The 19,330-nt window shown below is 49.9% G+C and overlaps 1 protein-coding gene across 13 annotated transcripts in view; it reads right to left on the reverse strand.

The window, feature by feature from the left end:
- RGS6 (regulator of G protein signaling 6) overlaps nt 1–19,330 on the reverse strand; it is a 626,535-nt gene that overhangs the window by 8,933 nt on the left and 598,272 nt on the right. For 3 of the 13 annotated variants that reach the window (XM_050798801.1, XM_050798802.1, XM_050798800.1), the window contains exons 17-18: nt 18,127–18,180; nt 51–4,506 (exon numbers count right to left, since the gene is read on the reverse strand). The exons of 4 other annotated variants lie outside the window; for them this stretch is intronic. In XM_050798801.1, the coding sequence (XP_050654758.1) occupies nt 4,432–4,506; nt 18,127–18,180 (129 nt within the window). In that variant the 3' untranslated portion in view covers nt 51–4,431. Of the gene's footprint in view, nt 1–50; nt 4,507–8,583; nt 18,181–19,330 lie in introns of those variants that run through there. 6 more of the 13 variants (XM_050798805.1, XM_050798803.1, XM_050798804.1 and 3 more) reach the window with 3 other exon arrangements.

Consider the following 19,330-nt stretch of genomic DNA (forward strand, 5'->3'; position numbering starts at 1 on the left):
TCCCAAAGTGCTGAGATTACAGGCGTGAGCCACCGCGCCCGGCCTGGAGCACTATTTCTAGCCTCCATTGATGCAAACGGATCCCTTTGGTGTGACATACAGGCATTTTTCATCCCTACTCATGAAAAATGGTGTTTTGTTGAATACAGCTCACCAAGCAACCTTAGCAGGCAAGAAGTGGAGGCCCCAGGGATGAGTCATGCTCTCAAGGAGCCTGAAGGTCACCTTTGAATAGACGGTGCTCAAGTTCATAAAGGATGTATATGTGTGGAATTAGAGGCCTGGGGTGGGGTTGGGGGAGACTTGCTGAGGACAAGGGTCAGGAACCCAAGACACAGGTGGAAAGGTAAGGGATCCTGGCTTGGGTTCAGCAGGATGGGAGAAACCAAAGGCCTGCCTGACTTCATCGGGTGACTCCTGGAAGGTTGTTGCCCTGGTGCTCCTTCTCCACTGAGCAAAGCAAAAGAAATGATTTTAAAAGGGAATGCAAAGAATTCTGTGGCATCTTCTTCCTCAATGATGTCTAAAACTGGGGAGAGAGAGTGCAAGCAGTCTGGGATGTCTGAGAAACGCTTACAGGGAATGGTGGGAAAATCCACACTTAACATAGAATAACTTCAAAACACTTTTAAAATTCTCTGTTTCTTATCACCCTCTATTCAACTCTGTGGAACAAGGTGGGGCAGATGAAATGGAAAAACCAGGCTATGGAACCCGTAATGATTCCTCCACAACAGAGGTAGGTCAGAGCAGCATGGGAAGGAAGAGGCCATTCCTCTCTTTCTCACCCTTCTGCAGTGAGGAGGGGCAGGAGCCTGTGGCTGACCCATTCCTGGGGTCTGTGTTACTTGTAGGGCCTTGGTAAGCTTCCTGATCTCTCTCAGGGGCTGAAGGGCATTTTATATGGTTTTAAAATATTCTTTTTATTTGACCCTTTTAAAATAGGAAGCTATATCACAAACATAAAACAATACCCCAATTTTTTAAAAAAGTCAAGGGATAGATGAAAAGTGAATTAATCAAAAAAGAGAGGTTCACTGGTTGAAGAATTAATAAATGGTACATTCATGAATACTTAAAACTGAACCTGTTTAAAAAATAAGAAAATTTGATCGAAATAAACATAACAGATTTTTTTCTTGCAACAGCCCCCTATCTTATGTACAGTGGTATAAACACTCAGGCTCTGCCTGGTAAACAGTGGGGATAGGGGATGTACCCAGCAGTCATGTCACCTGAAATAAATTCCCACAGAATGTCACCAGAACCACTAGTAGGCTCAGACACCTTACTCTATCTATTGGTGATATGGTTTGGCTCTGGGTCTGCACCCAAATCTCACCTTGAATTGTAATCCCTATAATCCCCATATGTTAAGGGCAGAAACCCGTGGGAGGTGATTGGATCCTGTGGGTGGTTTTCCCCATGCTGTTCTTGTGATAGGGAGTGAGTTTTCATGAGATCCGATGGCTTTGTAAGTGTTCATACACACTCGCTCTCTCTTGTCTGCTGCCATGTAAGACTTGTCTGCTTCCCTTTCCACCGTGATTGTAAGTTTCCTGAGGCTTCCCCAGCCATGTGGAACTGTGAGTCAATTGAACTTCTTTTCATTAGAAATTACCCAGTCTCAGGTGTTTCTTTACAGTAATGTGAAAATAGACTAATATAATTGGCAACTACCAGTGCTTTAGAAAAATTTTAAAGTTTTTAAATTTACAAAAGAAGAGTTGCCAGTTCTCCTATCTGGATTAAATGTAAAAGGACCCACCTATCCCCTGCTCTCCCATGGGCCTGTCTGATGGAATGGCATGGGTAGCTCATGTACCCTCCCTCCTCAAGTGCCTTGCTCTTCAAATCACCCAGGCCTTGACAGTGGCATGGTGGGAATGGTCCCCCACTAGAAACACAGGTAGCTGTGAGGACAGTTACTAACAGTCACCTACTGGTGGACCATTGAGCAACTATTGTGTGTCAAGCATGCGAGGCATTTTACAAATACCCGCACGTATGTCCACAACATGCTTGCAAGTTAGGCATTCCTATAAACTCCACTAAATGAATGAGGAAACGGACTCAAACAGAGCTTGAGTAACTTGCCTGGGAGTGCACGGCTAGTCAGTGGCAGAGCTGAGTTGGTGGGCCTTCACGACCCATGCCCCTCTTACTTTGCACGTGACTGTCACTCTCAAGGAAGGAGGCAGATGGAAATACTCAGGGATGAAGGAGTCCCCTGTGCCCATCCGCACTGGGCAACCTCTCTGGGCAATGCAGGGTGATTTTCTTAACTTCCCTGAGAAAAGAACTTAAGCTCTTGAGCATGCTTGAACCCATCTCAGGCAGGTTCTACCCTGCGAAGGGGCTTCCCCTCATTCCATTTGGGAATCCTGAGAAAGGAGGTGCCATCTGCTGGCGGACAAGCCTGGCAAAAGGGGCTTTTGGTTACTGCAGAGCCAGGGCGCAGGTCACCATGGCTTGGTGCATGTAGATTTCAGGCGGTGGCTGCTGGACAGGCCAGGTGAAGCCACCATTCTGTGTGTGGCCCTGTGTTACTGATGCTGATGCCTCTAGGAACACACATGGCAAATGCCCCAGGGAGGACAGAAGCAGGTGTGATGTTTCCCTTTCTAAGGTGGGACAGGCAGGGTGGCCTTACTCTAATGAGAACCAACCCCACTTCAAATCATTCTAGGCCATTCTAATTCGGGGTGCCCAGCCAGGTGGGGGAAGCCCTCTCTGCTGGTGGTCCTGGCACCTCTGACCCTGGCCCCACCATGCTCATCACTTACTTCTGCCTGTCAGTTTTGCTGAGTGATGGGGGACCTTTCTCCATGGTCCCCCAGCTGTGCAGAGACAAATCCGGAGCTGGGCAGGGACGGTGGGAGAGAAAAGGACTCAGCAGCTGAGCCCTACATGAGTGGCAGAATGCCAGGCCCGGACTCCCCGGTCTTGCGTCCAAGTTGTGCATTTCCATTTTTCCTGCTTGTCTGCATCCCTGTGTGGTGGAAATGCCCCCTTTTCATACTAGCTCTCTCTTCTCTCCCTCCTCTCCCTCCTCTCATCTGACTGAGCAACCTGCTGCTCTTTCTACTCTCAGCTTGCAGGAAATTCTTAGTGGCTTCAGGAGTGGAATAGGGGGCCATTCTGCCTATAAGGCCTCTCGGTGGCATGCCTTCCTGTGACCCACTTAATGCCCGCCTGTTCCTCTTCTCCTCCTCCTTCCCAAATGGACTCTGGCATCTAAGCTCTGCTTCACTCCAAATTAGGCAAAGACCAAAAGGCTCTAGGAAACAGGGACATGGCTGTGTTGCTATTGGCAACAAGTTGATGCTACTTTTTTCCAACTAGGAAATTCAAATAACTCTTGACTATGACTGTGGGAGACAGTGAAGCTGGAGCTTAGTTACTTGATATTGTGGACAAAGCGGCAAGAGAAAGTTATTTGCTTGGCAGTATGTGATTCTCCTGAGGATCTATGAAGACTCTGACTCTATCTTCCTAAGGACACTTATCATCTCTTGCAAATGTGTTCACCCAAAACATGTACTTGTGTTGGGGTCCTTGGTTTAGCCAGCTGAAAAGGCAGAGCCTAGAATTGCTGACCTCTTATCCCCCCACAAAAGCAAAACACTTCGTTGAATGTCCATGTCCATTTGGATGCATATGCAAAGAGGGCCGACTCATTTCTCTTTCTTCTCCACTATCAGGAATGCAGTTCAGCAGGCACTTATCAGACATGCATTCCTAACCCGAAAAAGTACAGCAGGGAACAGACTAAGCAGCGTTTCCAGGAGATACCTGGACAGAAACTTAGGTCATTGGAATTCTTAGCTACAGAGAACCTTATTTCCCCACAGGCTCTTTTCATGTATTGCTGAGATGCTTTTGGTCCCCATGGGACAGGGGATGGGCGGTTTCCCAGCTTTCTTCTCCCCTGATGGTGTAGTGTGTAGAAATGTGAGATTGCTATATTTCCTGCAGGCTTTGGCCCCGGGCCCATAGAGGAAGAGTTATGGAAGCTTTCACCAGGAAATGAAACCTAAGGATGCTGCTATTTGATTTAGAAGCATCTTCAAAGGTAGTGGGTATTCCCTGTTCTGCTAGGGAACGGGACCAGGAGAAGAGAGTTACTGGGTCAGTACCTAAGGATGTTATCTGCACATGGCCTCTGGGACAAGGGACTCATCTCATCATCATTTCTGGACCCCTCAGCTCCTTGTTTCTTAGGAGAGAAAAACTATGGGTACAAAAAATGGGCAGAAAAAACAGAGACACCAAGAAATGGGTGCTGCCAACTGTCCCTGGAACTGGGGCATGAGAACAGGAGTGGCGGGCAGAGACGAGGTCATGGACAAACAGATCATCTCTTTTGGATTTTGGACCACCTTCTGTGCAGAAGGATCCCACAGGTTAGAGAGCGTGCGAACGCCGGGATCACTCACCCACTGCTGGAAGGAAGCCACCTCGGGGGTGAAACGCAGCGGCCATTCTGACTCTGCGCCAGCAGCACTAGGCAATTGTGTTTTTAGGAAGGGAAGTGAAGAATAACTTATCCAGCTGAAACTGTGAAGACCTGTGGCTTTAGAGGAGCCCCTGCCCAGACACACACACAGCTGCAGAGGGCATGCAATCCATGCGGCAGACACACCTGCAGGTTTGCAGCTTATGGTTATATGCATACCATACACTGAACACGGAGGCGAACATCAGGCAGGCAGCACATGCACCTGTGTCTACACCTGTGCACATGTGCATACACCTGTGCATGCATTCATGTGCATGTTTAGACCACAGGCACTTACAGAAGCATCTCATGCAAGGTGCAGAGGCAATCGCTTGTTTGGCTGTGGAGTTTTATATCAGCTCCTAAGATGCCACTCTGACAAATACTGCAAACTTAAAGCATTCACCTTAAAATACATGTATAGAAACGGAGTTCTCCCCCATGAAAAAACCATTTATTGACCTCAGTGGAAATAACTTCTCCACTTCTGTTTCTGTTGGTACTATAGGCAGTAGGAGTGCCCACCCCAGGGGTCCGGTTTATCAAGGAATTTCAAAGCATCCCCTGCCACGTGCTTCTGACTCCTCCACTACCTAGCTTTGGAATAAGTGATTAAAAATAAAAACTGTTTCTTGGACTGATGGAGCAACTGGACTTGTTGAGGTTGCATTGCTCAGGGTGGCTCCAGGCAAGCAGACAGCTGAGAGGTGAGTGTTTCTGTCACGTGGAGGGCTACATTTGGAGGAGTGGATTTCATCTTCTTATCATGGGTAGACCCATTCCTCATCCTGTCTGGTAGCGGGAGGCATCTTTGGGTCCTGCACCTCAGCAGGGGGCCAAATGCCAGATCCCCACAACACGTGCACCATTTGCCTGGTGGCCCTCCCCACTTCCCAGCACCTCACAGGCTGACAAGCCCCCCAGCTCCCACAGCTTCCTGGGAAGTGCTTAGGGGCCCCAGGAAATCAACCACAGAACAGAAGCTGGCCTTCTGGGCACCACAGTCCCTTCATTTCCAGGAAATGCAGAAAAACTAACTCTCTGAGTTGACTTTAAAAATAAGCCAACAATAATAGCTGCCATTTATTGAGTGGTTACCATGAGCTGATCTCTGTAATAAATGCACTTTGTACAGACTGTCATATAGGAGATACCCATGTACCCACCCTCAACCACGAAATACATATAATGATGTCTATCTTGCAGAATATTGTTGGAAATTAAATAGGTGCAGAGCTAAATATGAACTGCAAATAATATCATAATGATGAAACTAATTCTAAGAACTATACCTGTTAAGCACACGCACTGCACACAATGTGCTAAGGACGTTATGCATTTTACTCTTAATTATTTACTCTTATCTCCGTTTTATGGATGAGGAAACTGAGGCTTAGAGAAGCTGTGCAATTCAAACAGCTAAGTGATGGAGCTGAAGTAGAACCAAAGTCCACCCCAGGCAAAGCCAGCATGACACAGTACAACACTGTGAGTGTGAGCTCCTAATAAATGGCAGCTCTTGCTATCACATCCTCACTGAATGCCAACATCTACCCTGTGCAGTGGGCTTTGTTGTACCCATCGGACACGCAAGTGACTTGCGTTGTATAATGTCGTATAATGTATAATGACAGGGTCGTATAAAGTCAGGTGGAGAAAAAGGGATTCAGCTGGAGTTGCCTGTCTCGAACTTAGCTTGCTTCTCTGCATTTTGGTGGGTACTAAAGGGACATTGTTCTCAAGGGGTCACACAAGCAGGTCACCTTCAGTAGTGGATGGGAATGCAGTTGGGGGAAATGTCCCTGCCAGGTTTTTGACATGTAACTCCAGGTGGCTGGTGCTGCTCAGTCACAGTCCAGCTCCTTGCTCTTTTGAGACACAGGTAGTGAGGTAACTGGCTACCTGCGGGGTAAAAGGCAGTCTGGCTGGTGCGGGCCTGTCAGCCACGAGCAGCCAATCGGGGGCCTCTCAGAAACACAGTCCTGCTGGAGCAAGATGCACTTCACTATGTGGTCATCTGTGCAGTCCCCAGGGAATATAGAAATGAGGGGAACCTGGATGAATCTGCTGAAGGGTGGGTCACGGGGCTCACACACACAACCCACACTCCTTGATAGTCCTTCTCATGAAGTCCTACAGCTCTGATAACTATTCAAGAAAGCTACAAGCTGGGCACGGCGGCTCACACCTGTAACTCCACACTTTGGAAGGCCGAGGTGGGCAGATCACTTGAGGCCAGGAGTTCGAGACTAGCCTGGCCAACATGGTGAAACTCCGTCTCTACTAGGAGTACAAAAATTAGCTGAATGTGATGGTGCAGGCCTGTAATTCCAGCTACTCAGGAGGCTGAGGCAGGAGAATCGCTTAAACCTGGGAGGTGGAGGTTGCAGTGAGCTGAGATCGCGCCACTGCACTCAGCCTGGGCAACAAAGTGAGGCTCTGTCTCAAAAACAAACAAACAAACAAAAAAACCCCACCAAAAACCAAACCAAATCAAAACAACAACAAAAAGAAAGCAAGCAAGCCATGATTAAAGGCTAGCCAAGAATGAGATGTGAAGCTGAATCATTACCAAGGAAACCTCCACCAGGTGTAAGATCACCGGATCGTGATGACTCACGAAGGCTAGTGATTGTCTCCGTTAATTATTTAGCATTATGGATGCCTCAGAACCTTCCAGTATTAACCAGGACAGAGCATGTATCAGAATTCCCCCACTACTTTTGCTGCAGATTACAAGGTTGGGTTGAGTGTTGTCTTGGATGCTCCATCTCCATTTCCCAGTGTAATGTGCTATGATGTTAAGGCCAGGCTTTCGGTCCTTGCTTGACAGTCTGCCTTTTCCTATTAGGCATGGGGGCTCAGATGCACTTGGTGCTTGGTGCAAACGAAAAAGGCCAGGGGCATGGTGTGGAATGGTTCTCCAGCCCTGTCACTAAGTACAGGTCCGCTCTGCCTCCCTGCCCTCCTTCTCCCCCACCTCTTATACCCAGGCACCAACTGCGCCTGATAGAGTTTTAATGGAGTATCTGAGAGAACATAGTAGCAATCAACCCTGACTGGGCTTTCTTTAGCTGTAAAAAGTGTCTTATTAAAACTTTGCTGACTTTACCAGGATCGCCATGTTTAATGAGAGGCCTCAAAGAATTTGAAAGCAAAAGATGAACAGAGGAAAAAAGTCACAAGCTGTAATCACCATAATTACACAATCCCACGATGAGTTGAAAGCAGCCCTGGTGAAGCCCAAGAGAGGAGGGAGAGTCCTTGGCAATCGGGGTGGTTCTTAGGACAGCTGGAAAGAATGTGACATGGGAACCCTTCCCTTTCCCTGAGCTAGGCTGAGGACAAGTCCCCTCGGCAGCGCCCCAGAGGAGGGAAGCCAGGGTGGGGGCACAGTTTCTCCTCAGTCTGAGACCTCTGGGGATATGCCCTGCTCTTGGCCAGGCTGAGGTGGATTTTTGTTTGTTTTTTTGCGGGGGGGATGGAGTTTTGCTCTGTTGCCCAGGCTGGAGTGAGGTGGTACAAGCTTGACTTACTGCAACCTCCACCTCCCTGGTTCTAGTGATTCTCCTGCCTCAGCCTCCTGAGTAGCTGGGACTACAGGCATGCACCACCATACCCGGCTCGTTTTTGTAGTTTTAGTAGACACAGGGTTTCACCATGCTGGCCAGGCTGGTCTTGAACTCTTGACCTCAGGTGATCTGCCTGTCTCAGCCTCCCAAAGTGCTGGGATTACAGATGTGAGCCACCATGCCCGGCCAGCTGAGGTGTTTTTGATGTCAGCTCATTTTCCTGGAATCTGGAACTGGCATTGGGTAAAAGGCAAGTGACTTTATGATCCTTTTTGCTTTCAACACAACACCCTTTCCGGATGGGAACTATGACAGGACGAGCTTTCTTCAACCTCAGGCCAGGACATCCCATGCACATGGCCACCCTGGCTGTGCTGGGGCTCACTGCACGATGGCCGCCAGTGCCCTGTGCCAGCGAGTGCCTATGTCCTCCACTTGCTGACCTCCTTTCAGACATTCAGGGGAAGAGAGCCCTGTTGCCCAGAGCCCAGCTGCTGTGGCAGCAAATGACAAAAAAAAAAAAAGGCAAGGATGACATGTGAAGGGCAGTAATTCACCTTCCTGACAGTTTCTCTTGCTTTGAGTGTGTCATCCTGTGGCTTTTTCTCCCTCAAGGTAGAATCTAGTCTGAGTCTTTTGGATCCCTCTCCTCCGAGCTCAGCAAACTCCCTCCCTATAATTCATTCTCCTTTTCCACGACTTATTTATAAACCACAGAATGAAATGCAGTCAGGTCCATTTAACAAGTATTTGGGGTAGCATAGAATTCCGGTTGCAAAAGATCATGGGATCCGCTGTAGAAACCTACTCTGCACTGTCCTTGGCCATTCAGCTTCTAAACGCCTAGGCAGGGAGCTCGTTGCCCTTGGAGGGGACATAGTCTATTGTTGGAATATTTTGTTATTGTTAGAATGTTTTTAATATCTTCTTTCTATCTTCTAGCCATTTGTTCTAGCCTTGCTCTCTGGAGCAATCCAGAAATGTCCACTCTTGAAGACAAATGCAAAGAGAGCTCAGGTGGCCGTCAAGTGTGCTGGAAGGCTAGACATTTTTACTCCAGCCTCTTCCGACATGGCTTCCAGGGTCACCTTCTCTCTCTAGGTTCTTCTCTCTGAATTGTCTCTAGATGTTAAAGTTGCAGATAATGTGGGGGCTTAGAACCAAGACTTCATATTGCTTAGAGTAACAAAAAGCAATGGAACACTTTTCCTTTCTCTGACCATCCCACTTTTGTTACAGAGCCTAAAGCTGCCTTTGGAAAGCAGCTGCCTTCTGCACTTGCTTACACGAGGCTTGGAGTCAATTACAACCCAAGAACTTTTTTTTTTTTTTTCCCACTTGATTTTTAGGAAAGGCTACAAATGCCATCCTGTAGTTGGGAAACCGAATTAAAAAAAAAACACACACACACACAAATATGATCTGGTAAAATGCTATCTGTTTTTGACCCATCATCCTGCAGGAAATGCTTTCCAAATATAATTCCGTTATCTACCAGATGAGCCACACTTTGCAGGTCTGGATCTTTGAGTGTGGTTGGAATGTTTGTCTCTTCATCCAAGTCATCAAAAAGGATATTGGATGGGCCATGGCTGAACCCTTGTGGCCCCCTCAAAGACTGCCTTTCCAGAGGACGTAGACGGATTAATACACCCTCTCACCTGCCATGAAGGTGCTGAATATACTCACTTCACCTACCTAGGGGCAAACAGGGAAGTGGAGGTGAGCAGGGGGAGGGAGGAAGGAATGGACTTTGCTTTCAACCTTATTGTGCTGCTAACAGGCCACATATGAGTATTTTCTGAGTGGGGAATGTATTTTTTAAGGTTACCCTTCTACGGTAAGCCAGACTGCCATGGGGGGGGTGTGTGTGGAGAGAATCTGCCAAATATTACACCAACGAAGCCCATTCCCATTTGTGGCCATGGTGCTGTTGCTCAGGCTGAGAGGATGTGGCCATGATTGGGGGCATGGAAGAACCGCTGGTGGCTCCATGCTTCCAACCCCGTCTCACCTTCCCACGCATTGGGAAGCCACTAAGCAAACACCCAAGGGTCTTTCTCTCATCCACCTTTGAGCAAACATGACAAAACTAAACGTCCCACTGCTCTCAGTCCTTCTAAGCACCCCTCCCCGCCCGCTACAGTGTCCCATTTAGCCACACTGCAGGAGGACATTTTGTTTTTGTTTTTTTTTTGAGACAGAGTCTTGCTCTGTCGCCCAGGCTGGAGTGCAGTGGCGCGATCTCGGCTCACTGCAAGCTCTGCCTCTGGGGTTCACACCAATCTCCTGCCTTAGCCTCCTGAGTAGCTGGGACTACAGGCACCTGCCACCACGCCAGGTTAATTTTTCGTACTTTTAGTAGAGATGGGGTTTCACTGTATTAGCCAGGATGGTCTTGATCTCCTGACCTCGTGATCTGCCCACCTCAGCCTCCCAAAGTGCTGGGAATACAGGCGTGAGCCACCGCACCTGGCCGGGAGGGCAACATCTTACAGGTTATTCCTACCTATGGACAGGTATCCTGGCCTCCTTCCAAAATGCCACGCTTTCCTAATAACTCAAACCAGGGACACTCATTCACTATTTTATAAAGGCGAAGCATCCCCAGTTGCTTCCACCAGGAGCTCGTTTTGGGGGGACTTCCATGGTGGCGGGTTGTGGGGGGTTCTTACTTCTTAGCCTGTGAGGTTCTCAGATTTGAAGCTCTCTGACTTCTCTTTGAACTTTCCAGTCTGGACCACAGGCAGAGTTGGGTCTCCTCTCCTTGACCTTGACATTGGCAGTGCTGTCCCCTTGTCAGACACCTGCCATTGGATGCTCTCTCTCTGGGCCCTTCTGCTGCAGTGCCGCTGCTCCCTGGACAGGACTGAGGCAGACTCTGTCCTAGGCAGAGGCAGGCATCCTGTCTTCTAAGTGGTCGGCCTTCCCGCTGTTTATCCTGTGGGGGGCCCTGCACTCCACTCTCTGCCTTCTCACCAGGCAGGTGGGAGCCCACACAGTTCCCATGTGGCTGCGCGAGGATGGCACTGGGGTCTGACTGCACAAGTGACAAGCAGCATGCCAAAACCCCACAACCCCATCAGCCGCTCGTAAAGCGAGAACGCCTTTCCTGAGAGGGGGTGGGAGGAAGGCACCGCCATGGAGAACGCCTGCAGGTCACCTCCCAAAATAGATCCCTGCTTGGCATCCACACACTTTGCCCCCAGCCTGCCTTGCTAGAGACTGGCAGGGTACGCGATTTGGATCTGAATCAGTGGCTGTAAACACACAGCTGTGTCTTTCTGCCTCAGAGGATTTGATTTTCACTTGACTGCTTGGCACATTGGGGTCTGGGGAAGGCAGGAGAGGGCCTGGGCGGGGGGCGAGGGAGGGCCGGCCAGGGAGAGCCAGGAGCAGCTGCCCCCACCGGGCCCTGATTGCCCCACATGTCCATAAGGTGAGTCACCAGTGGGGTTTTTCTCCAAGCGGGCACTCCGTGGGGAGGGCATTTTGGCTGCTTTTGGCGGACAGGTTGGACCATCAGCGGGAACAGCTGGGGGTTCCTCCTTCCAAGGGAAATGTCGGGGTCTAGCGCCCAGTGTCTCAAAACTGACAACCAACTTGTGGCCCTTTTTGATAAAAGTCTCAAGACTCCTTCCTGTCAACCCCATGAGGAGCCACTTTGTCACTGTCTTCTCTGCACCCACCAGCCATGCTGAGCCTGTTGTTTTACATTTTATAGTTTATAAAAAATACTTTTATATTTTCATTTTCCAGCTACAAAACTATAACAGTAAATACGCTTTTCCTAATTTCACACAGAGCCAAGATAAAAAGCGAAGCAAAGAGGAGTTGTAACCTGGTCTTAACCACAGACTTCACCACTGATTGTAAACAGGGTAACACTGTCTCTCATACTCTTATTTCCCATCTCTAAAAGAGGACAGTGACAAGCTGACCCGGGGTTCCCCAGGGAACCAGAAAGCCTGGTAGCAGGTGAGCAGCAGAGTGTGCTGAGATTCCCAAGTGCTCACATTTCATCCCTTTCTATACCCATCGGGCCCCTGAGACCCCACAGTGCATGCAGTGATGTGGCAACACCGACCCTGGTATCCACCTTTCTGTCCAGCTGACCCCACCTGACACACACACAGCTGGGCATCCAGACCAGAAGGGCGGGGACTGCAGAACTAGCAAGCCTGAAGGGTGTAGGGCACTCACCCTGTTCTCTGTGAGTCCTCCCTGACCCTCCAGCGACTCACCATGGATGAGTGAACCCTGAATAACTGAGCAGGGCCTATGGTGTAGGTGTGGGGAGCTCAGGGCACTCAGTTCTCCTGCCAGTGCATGTCCAGGCTTTGTAAATACACCCAACTCAACGCTATCCACGGTTTATTTCCCAGCTTCACAGGCTGGCAGGCACTTCTGAATCAGGTAACTAACTGGGCAGGAAGGCAGCTCCTCTCCCATTCTAAGGAATGAGTCTCATAACTCAGAAATCTCAGGACAGAGGGAAGCACAGACCTGGAGAACACCCCTAGCTGGAAGGGACCATTGAGATGACCTAGTCCAGGTCACTTCAGAGGAGAAAACCAGGGCTCAGAGAGGGCTAGTGATTTGCTTGAGGTCACATAGCTAGCAAGCTGAGGCTGGAAGCAGGAGCCAGTCTGCAGGGGGGCTGCTGAGGTGTCTCAGAGTCCCAGGACATGCACTTGCTGCTCGAGAGAGGCAGGTTTCCGTGCTTTCCTTCCCAAACACTTCGATGGAAGTCTCCCTCCAGCTCTAGCCGGGGCCAGGGTTTCACTGCAGCTGGATCTCAGCGCTCTGAGATGGGAGAGGCTGGCACTAACGTTTGTGACCCAGTGGTCCCAAAGGAGTCCAAGGACTGTTTGCAATAAAAACTAACCCTTTGGAAAGATTTTTAGCCAACTGGCCTTTGCCAGAGGCATGGAAAGATTTCAACTGAGGTCAAAGCCCTCTGGGGACTCTGCTGAGTCTAGGTATTTGGGAACTCATTCCACCAGGGTGCAAGGCTGTTCCCCATGAAACCTGGAGGAGGAGGGGGAAACAGCATTGTCCTCCCGGGAGCAGGAGCTGCTCCTGCTGCTTGGCTGACTGCCCTGGTTGTCTGCCTTCTCCCTCCCCTGCCAAGAGCCTCAGCCCTCCACTTCCGGTCAGCACCTGGGCCTGGAGCTGGGGGTTTCTCTCTGCAGAGCTGCCTGGAGCGGGGTGGTTGAGTTGTTGACTTCTTGGCTCTCATTAGTTCTCCTTGGCTTTTGGCAGGGGAAGGAAGAGGGGGAGGGAAGGAGGGGGCGAGGGAGGCTGAGTGGCAGCTGGCTCCCAGAGCTTCCCGCTCCCCATCTGACTTGCCTGCTGCATTCCTTGGCAGGCAGGACAGGAAAGCCTGTCGCAGAGATGCCACCCATCACGTGCCAAGCCTTCTGCAGCTTCCGGCCCTTCCTGCTGCAATTCCAAGGAGCACCTTGGCAAAGCTAAACTTCGATGCTCTCTTAGGAGGTGGATGAACGCCTGGTCCTCCTCTCCCCTCTCCTCCGTAGCCTCCAGTGCTTGCTCTGGCACCAGCAACCCCATTTTCTATCTTTGGAGCCCAAGGCTGGAGCTGATGAAGCTCTTAAGAGGGCAGGTGAGGTTTCAACTGAGTGCCCAAAGGTACCCAGGGCGGCTGACACCAGCCTCACTTGGGGTTGCCATTTTCTCCTAACTTCAGTGCTATCACCCTCTGTGGCTTTTTCTGTGGAACTAGACATGAGGAGCAAAGGACTTTCTCCAGCTTCTCCTCTCCAGGTTGGAGTTCTCACCAGATGGCTTCAGCCAGTATCTCAAAAAAGGAGCTGCTCCTGTGGCTTAGCTAAGTGCCCCATTTCCTCTCTCCCCCTCTCCCTGCCACGCATGCTCCTGGTCCTCTGTGTCAGAGCCAGGCCCTCTGTGGTGAGGCCCCCACCCCACTGTGGTAGACTCTGTGGAAGCTGAAGGAACAAGCACACTTAAGAGAGAGCAGGGGGTCGGGCGTGGTGGTTCACGCCTGTAATCCTAGCACTTTGGGAGGCCGAGGCAGGTGGATCACTTGAGGTCAGGAGTTTGAGACCAGCCTGACCAATATGGTGAAATCCCGTCTCTACTAAAAGTACAAAAATTCGCTGGGCGTGGTGGCGCGTGCCTGTAATCCCAGCTACTCAGGAGGCTGAGGCAGGAGAATTGCTTTAACCCAGGAGGCGGAGGTTGCAGTGAGCCGACATTGCGCCACTGCACTCCAACCTGGGAGAGTGAGACTCTGTCTCAAGAAGCAGTGGGAGGGTGAACGTTTTAGCTCTGGCCACCTTCATGCTCCCGTTGTCCTCTGTCAACTGCAAAACCAGGAAGACAGCAGAGAGTGGCAGGCTGGTCATCACCAAGCAACAGGAAAGAGCCTTCAGTGAGAGAAGGCACCTCCTCTCCTTGGTCAGTAACGATTGTGACTTCCCATCAAAGAATCTGAAGAAGAGCTGGAAGGTGAAGCAAAGGCAACCCACAGTGACTAGCCAGAGTTCTCCTACTGTGGTTTTCATATGTGACAGCCACTGTGAGAGGAAGCTTCCCTGTGAGCAGGATTAGGCAGAGACAGGCTCCAAATCATATGACCTGAGGCCATGTATGGGGTGCCCTGGAGAAGCTGCTATGCTAAGCTCTTTCTGAAACTGAGGCTCCTTGGACAAGGGCGGTCATGTACAGTGGTGTGGGTTATTCACTGCACAAGGGCAGGTGAGGATCAACAGGGGCTGAAACCCAGCCTGTGTTTTGCCCGGCCAGCTGGGCATCTGTGGGGCTGGGCCTACCAGAGGGAGTCTTGTTTTCCATTTTGGATGAACGTGCGTTGTAGGCTAGTTGCATCCTGCTGTGGACTTTAGTCATGTTTAGTTCAGAACCTGGGCCTACCTTATCAAATAAGCAGGGTTTGTGGTCTCAGTCTGCAAAATGACAGAATGCTTAGTACAGCATCCCCAGACATTTGCTTTGTATATCCAAGTCCTGAGTGACCTGGAATGAAGCTTGCATTGGAAACAGAAGCTCACACAGCACTTTCTCTATTGACTGGGGAGTGCCAGGCCCCTTCGGCACCCAGACTAACATGGCCCTAAAAGCTTCCATGAACCATATTAAATGTCTCCTTAGGATCTCATGGAAAAGGGGGCATGTGTGGTCCTAACAGATAATCCCTCTATGTCATGGCATGACATAAGACTTGGAAAGAACAATTTGTTTTTTCCAAGTGCTTCTCTTCTACCAAGAAAAGAAAGGACATTGGCATGTTCTGGGGAGAAATTCTGAATTCAGATTCAGTCTTGACAAGCCTCCAGCTGAATGAGCTATCCAATCACCGGGATCAACTTTTTTTTTTTTTTTTTTTTTTTTTTTTTTTTTGCCATCAATTAATCCTAAATGGCAATTGGCCTCATGTCTTTGGTCCTTGGTCCGTGAGCTGCCCCGCTTCACTCCCCAATTTCCATTATTAGCCCCATGACGTGGGTCATGTTCCACACGTCTTTTCCAGCAACACGGGAATGCTATTGAACTAGCCCTCCATTTAGTTTTATAGTTTGCAGTATACAGCAGATAAAACATTCACGTAGATCTTCTCTTAGAGAAATCAAGTACTTAATGCATATGGTATTCAGAGAATGGCTATCAAATTGCAAGGCATAGTGGTTGGTCAGTTAGTTCTGTTTGATGAGACCACTGGGCTGTTGAGACCAGATTCCTGGGTTCCAGCCTTAAGTAATCTGAGAGCCAACACATGGGTCATATCCCCAAACTTCTACAGCCATGGGCCATATCCCCAAACTTAGCCACATCTTGTGGGGGTATAGTGTCACCCCAAGAGCACGAGGAACATGGATGGATGGCAATACATCTCCACCACTGGAACCCCAAATTCTGAATGCATCACCTATTACAGTCTCTTATTCATAACAGAACAGCAAAGAATTTAGGAACTCAGGTTTTTTTTTTTTTTTTTTTCCAGTTTGGGCCTTTTATCCATACCCTCAGGAGCTTCGGATACTTTTCTCCTTCAGCTCGCCCTGAAACTCTCTCTGGAAGCTCTCCCATGTGTGCACTTCAGACACTTAGGGGTGTCATGGTGGTTTCTTGTTCCAAATGCTTTGCTGACAGACCTTGGAGAACCCCCAAGCCAACACCACTTCTGGGATGAAGGGAAATCAATAAACGCTCCTCACAGAGCTTCGGCGAGACCATTCTTGCCTTTCCTGATACTCACTTCTCTGGAAAAACAGCCTGCAGATGTCTGGACGTTTTGTCCAAGTACCAGGCTTCCTCTCTTGCACCCGCGGCCTGCACGGTCACCCTGAAGAGCTTCCAGGGGGCTGTCAAGGCTCTGCATACAGTTTGTACCTGAGAGCCACAAGCACTCTTGGCTTGTCAGCAAAATCCCTAAATATCCTCTACCCGCATAGTAACCAGGCCTCAAAAGAGACAGAGAGAGATGGGATCCCACTACCTTCTCTCAGGCCCTCGTGGAGCAAAGGAAGTCCCAGAGGCCTTGCCTCTGACAGCCCTTGACAGCTTCTTGGTGTGCGGAGCCACATGGCCATGGCAAACCAGCCATGAAGACAGACGAGGCACCCACGGGCCTTGTGTTCTGCACGTTCTGATTTCTCATGAGGAAAGGCCACAGAGAGGGAAGACTGAGGAACGGAAGGGGCGAATACCGATGTTTAATTGCCACCTACTAGAGTTATTTGATGTTTACATGTAGCAAATTCAAGATAATGTTTAAATGCACTTAAAATGCATCTAGCTATGACAGGTAAATGACTAGGTTGCTTTCAACCCAGGATCCTTAGACTTTTCCTTGAAAGGATGACATATGTATACCAGTCACACAGTAGTCAGGTTTTACAAGGATTTTCCTCTTCAATAGAGGTGGAACAAAGGCAAGTCAGTATCAATGGGCTGCCACCCTTTGGGAAGGGAATGTGGCCTGTTTCCTGCGTGGGACCCCTGCTCTCTGGTTGCTATCTTGGTTCCCTCTGGTTTGATGTTCATGTGATAGGACGGCCCCACGATTCAGTGGGATTGAGTATTTCCTGTGCACTGAGCTCGACATTCAAATCTTGGGGCGACCAGCATCGAAAGAGGGGATTGGCCTGTGTTGTTCTACAAACCATGGTCGAGAGTCTCAGCCATGCACCCCAGGGAAGAGCCACGGACTCCCCACTCCCGCCTGTTGCCACGGCTGTCTTTATGTGCCACTGTGGGGAGCTCTACCACTCTCTAACATGGGGCATACCATGAACCTGTAGGAATCTGAAGCCCATCTTTACCCAGCCTGTCAGAATCAAGGGCTGAGGAGGCCGGTAGGACCTTGCCCCCCTCCCCACCCCGCCCAGGGGAGTACCCAGGACGCCGCAGGGATTCAGCTACTCCCCTCCTCTCCCTGTCACACTGTGCACATGAGGCTGATGGGGGCTGGAAGGGATTCATGCAGAGGCAACTAACACACACGCCAGCTAGGCCACATCACCAGGACCCATGCAGCACGGCCGCTTTCTGCACACAGCAAAAGCCACCTACACAGCAACATTAGCTCACGACCTACACCGGCGTGACTGCCAGGGTTCACAGAGGGAAATTTGGCTTTTTTTTTTTTTTCGATGAGCTACGGTTCTGAGCCAATTTATTTCACGGTATAGTTCGATGGCTTCTCCCTGGGCTGCTGCAGAAGATGCACAAACCGCACAGCCCCGAGGGCAGCAGAGTCCCTCCTCCTCAAAGCCCTAAACAGAAGATCAAATGCCCAGGCCTGAGGCTGGGCAATCAAGTGTGCACCTTCTGCAGAGGGAGCCGCTTGCTCTTTTTGCATTTTCATCCCTAGAAGAGAAGCTGCAGACACTCGCAAAAGAAAAGAAAAGGGCTGAGTCAAGGGAGAAAGCACTGGACTCCCTCCCACCCCAAAGGAAACAACAACCAAAGGGGGAAAAAAAGAAAGAAGAAAGAAAAAACCAAAACCAAAATCAAAAGAAAAGTTGAGGGAAGAAAACCGACTGAACTTACCACACTGCGAGTGAACTTTTCTAGGGAAGTTCTACGACCTTGCTCACTTTCTGGCTTTAGGAAAAACAAAAACAAAAACAAAAAAAAAAGGTAGGGAGAAAAATACAGAAAAAAAAAATCTTCAGCTTACACGTGGTTTCCAAACAGCAGCAGCCGCAGCTAAAGAATAACAAAAACCAAAGCAAAATGGGGTGAAAAGTGGGAAAAGAGAAGCAGCCAGAGCTGTTGGAAGAGTCAGTGGGAGACACAGAAGACAGAAGCCCACGGGAAATGGTGCCACCTCCTTGGAGCAGCGAGCAGAGACGGGGCTTTGCTTCTCCAGGGGCCGTGAATTGTGCTTGCGGGGCTTGGATCAGAACCATCACGACTTTGCACAGGACCACAGTCGGTGGGTTTGAGCAGCTTGCTTGCTGCTTTCAACCTGCTGTGCCCACAGGCAGGAGTCCTGGGGGTGGGGGCCCCAAGTCCTGACACAGAACAGACTAGCTCCGAGGGCCAGCGGGGTGTGGGAGGGACGTCAGGAAGTGGCTGCTGGGGAAGTGAAGTCATCTACTCATCCATGAATCTGCCTTAGGACTGTTTTCTCTCTCGAGATTCCCCGCCCAGAGGCGGCCAGAAAGATTGCTAACTTCAGTGGCTTCCTAGTGACCGTCGTTCTGTGTCCTTAGAGCAAGGAGGGTCTACTCATAGCCTTTGCCATGGACTAGGGTCTCAGAAGACAATAACATGGGGATTGTTCTGAGAAACAGAAAATGTTTTCTCAGTATCCAAAAGGTGACCTAACACCTGCCAAGATGTACATACAACAGGCTAGAGGAAGCTCAGAAACCATCGTGGGGAACTCTTAGCTGGGGTGCCCAGAACAGGGGTGAGGAGAGGCAAAGCCCTCGAATGTCCTTCCAGGCCTAGCCTCCTTCTACTACAGGAGGAAGAGAGGTATGGGGTGCTCCTGACCTTCCCTTCACCCCACATTTCCTACCTGCAGGGGTTCCGGGAGAGTAGAATGACCACCTAAATACCTGCTAGTATATCCTGGAGCCCATTCCAGGGTCCTGAGCCCGAGGCTGAGAAGTTCAGAGAGTGCACACACTCACATAGACACACACATACACCCAGCAAATACTGAAATGAGGGAGCTGAAGAGGCAGCCTGGTGTCTGTGGGTGTGCGGACTGTGCTGAAAGCAGAGGGGACAGACCAAAGGC

Source organism: Macaca thibetana, chromosome 7, assembly GCF_024542745.1.
Source record: "Macaca thibetana thibetana isolate TM-01 chromosome 7, ASM2454274v1, whole genome shotgun sequence".
NCBI lineage: Eukaryota > Metazoa > Chordata > Mammalia > Primates > Cercopithecidae > Macaca > Macaca thibetana.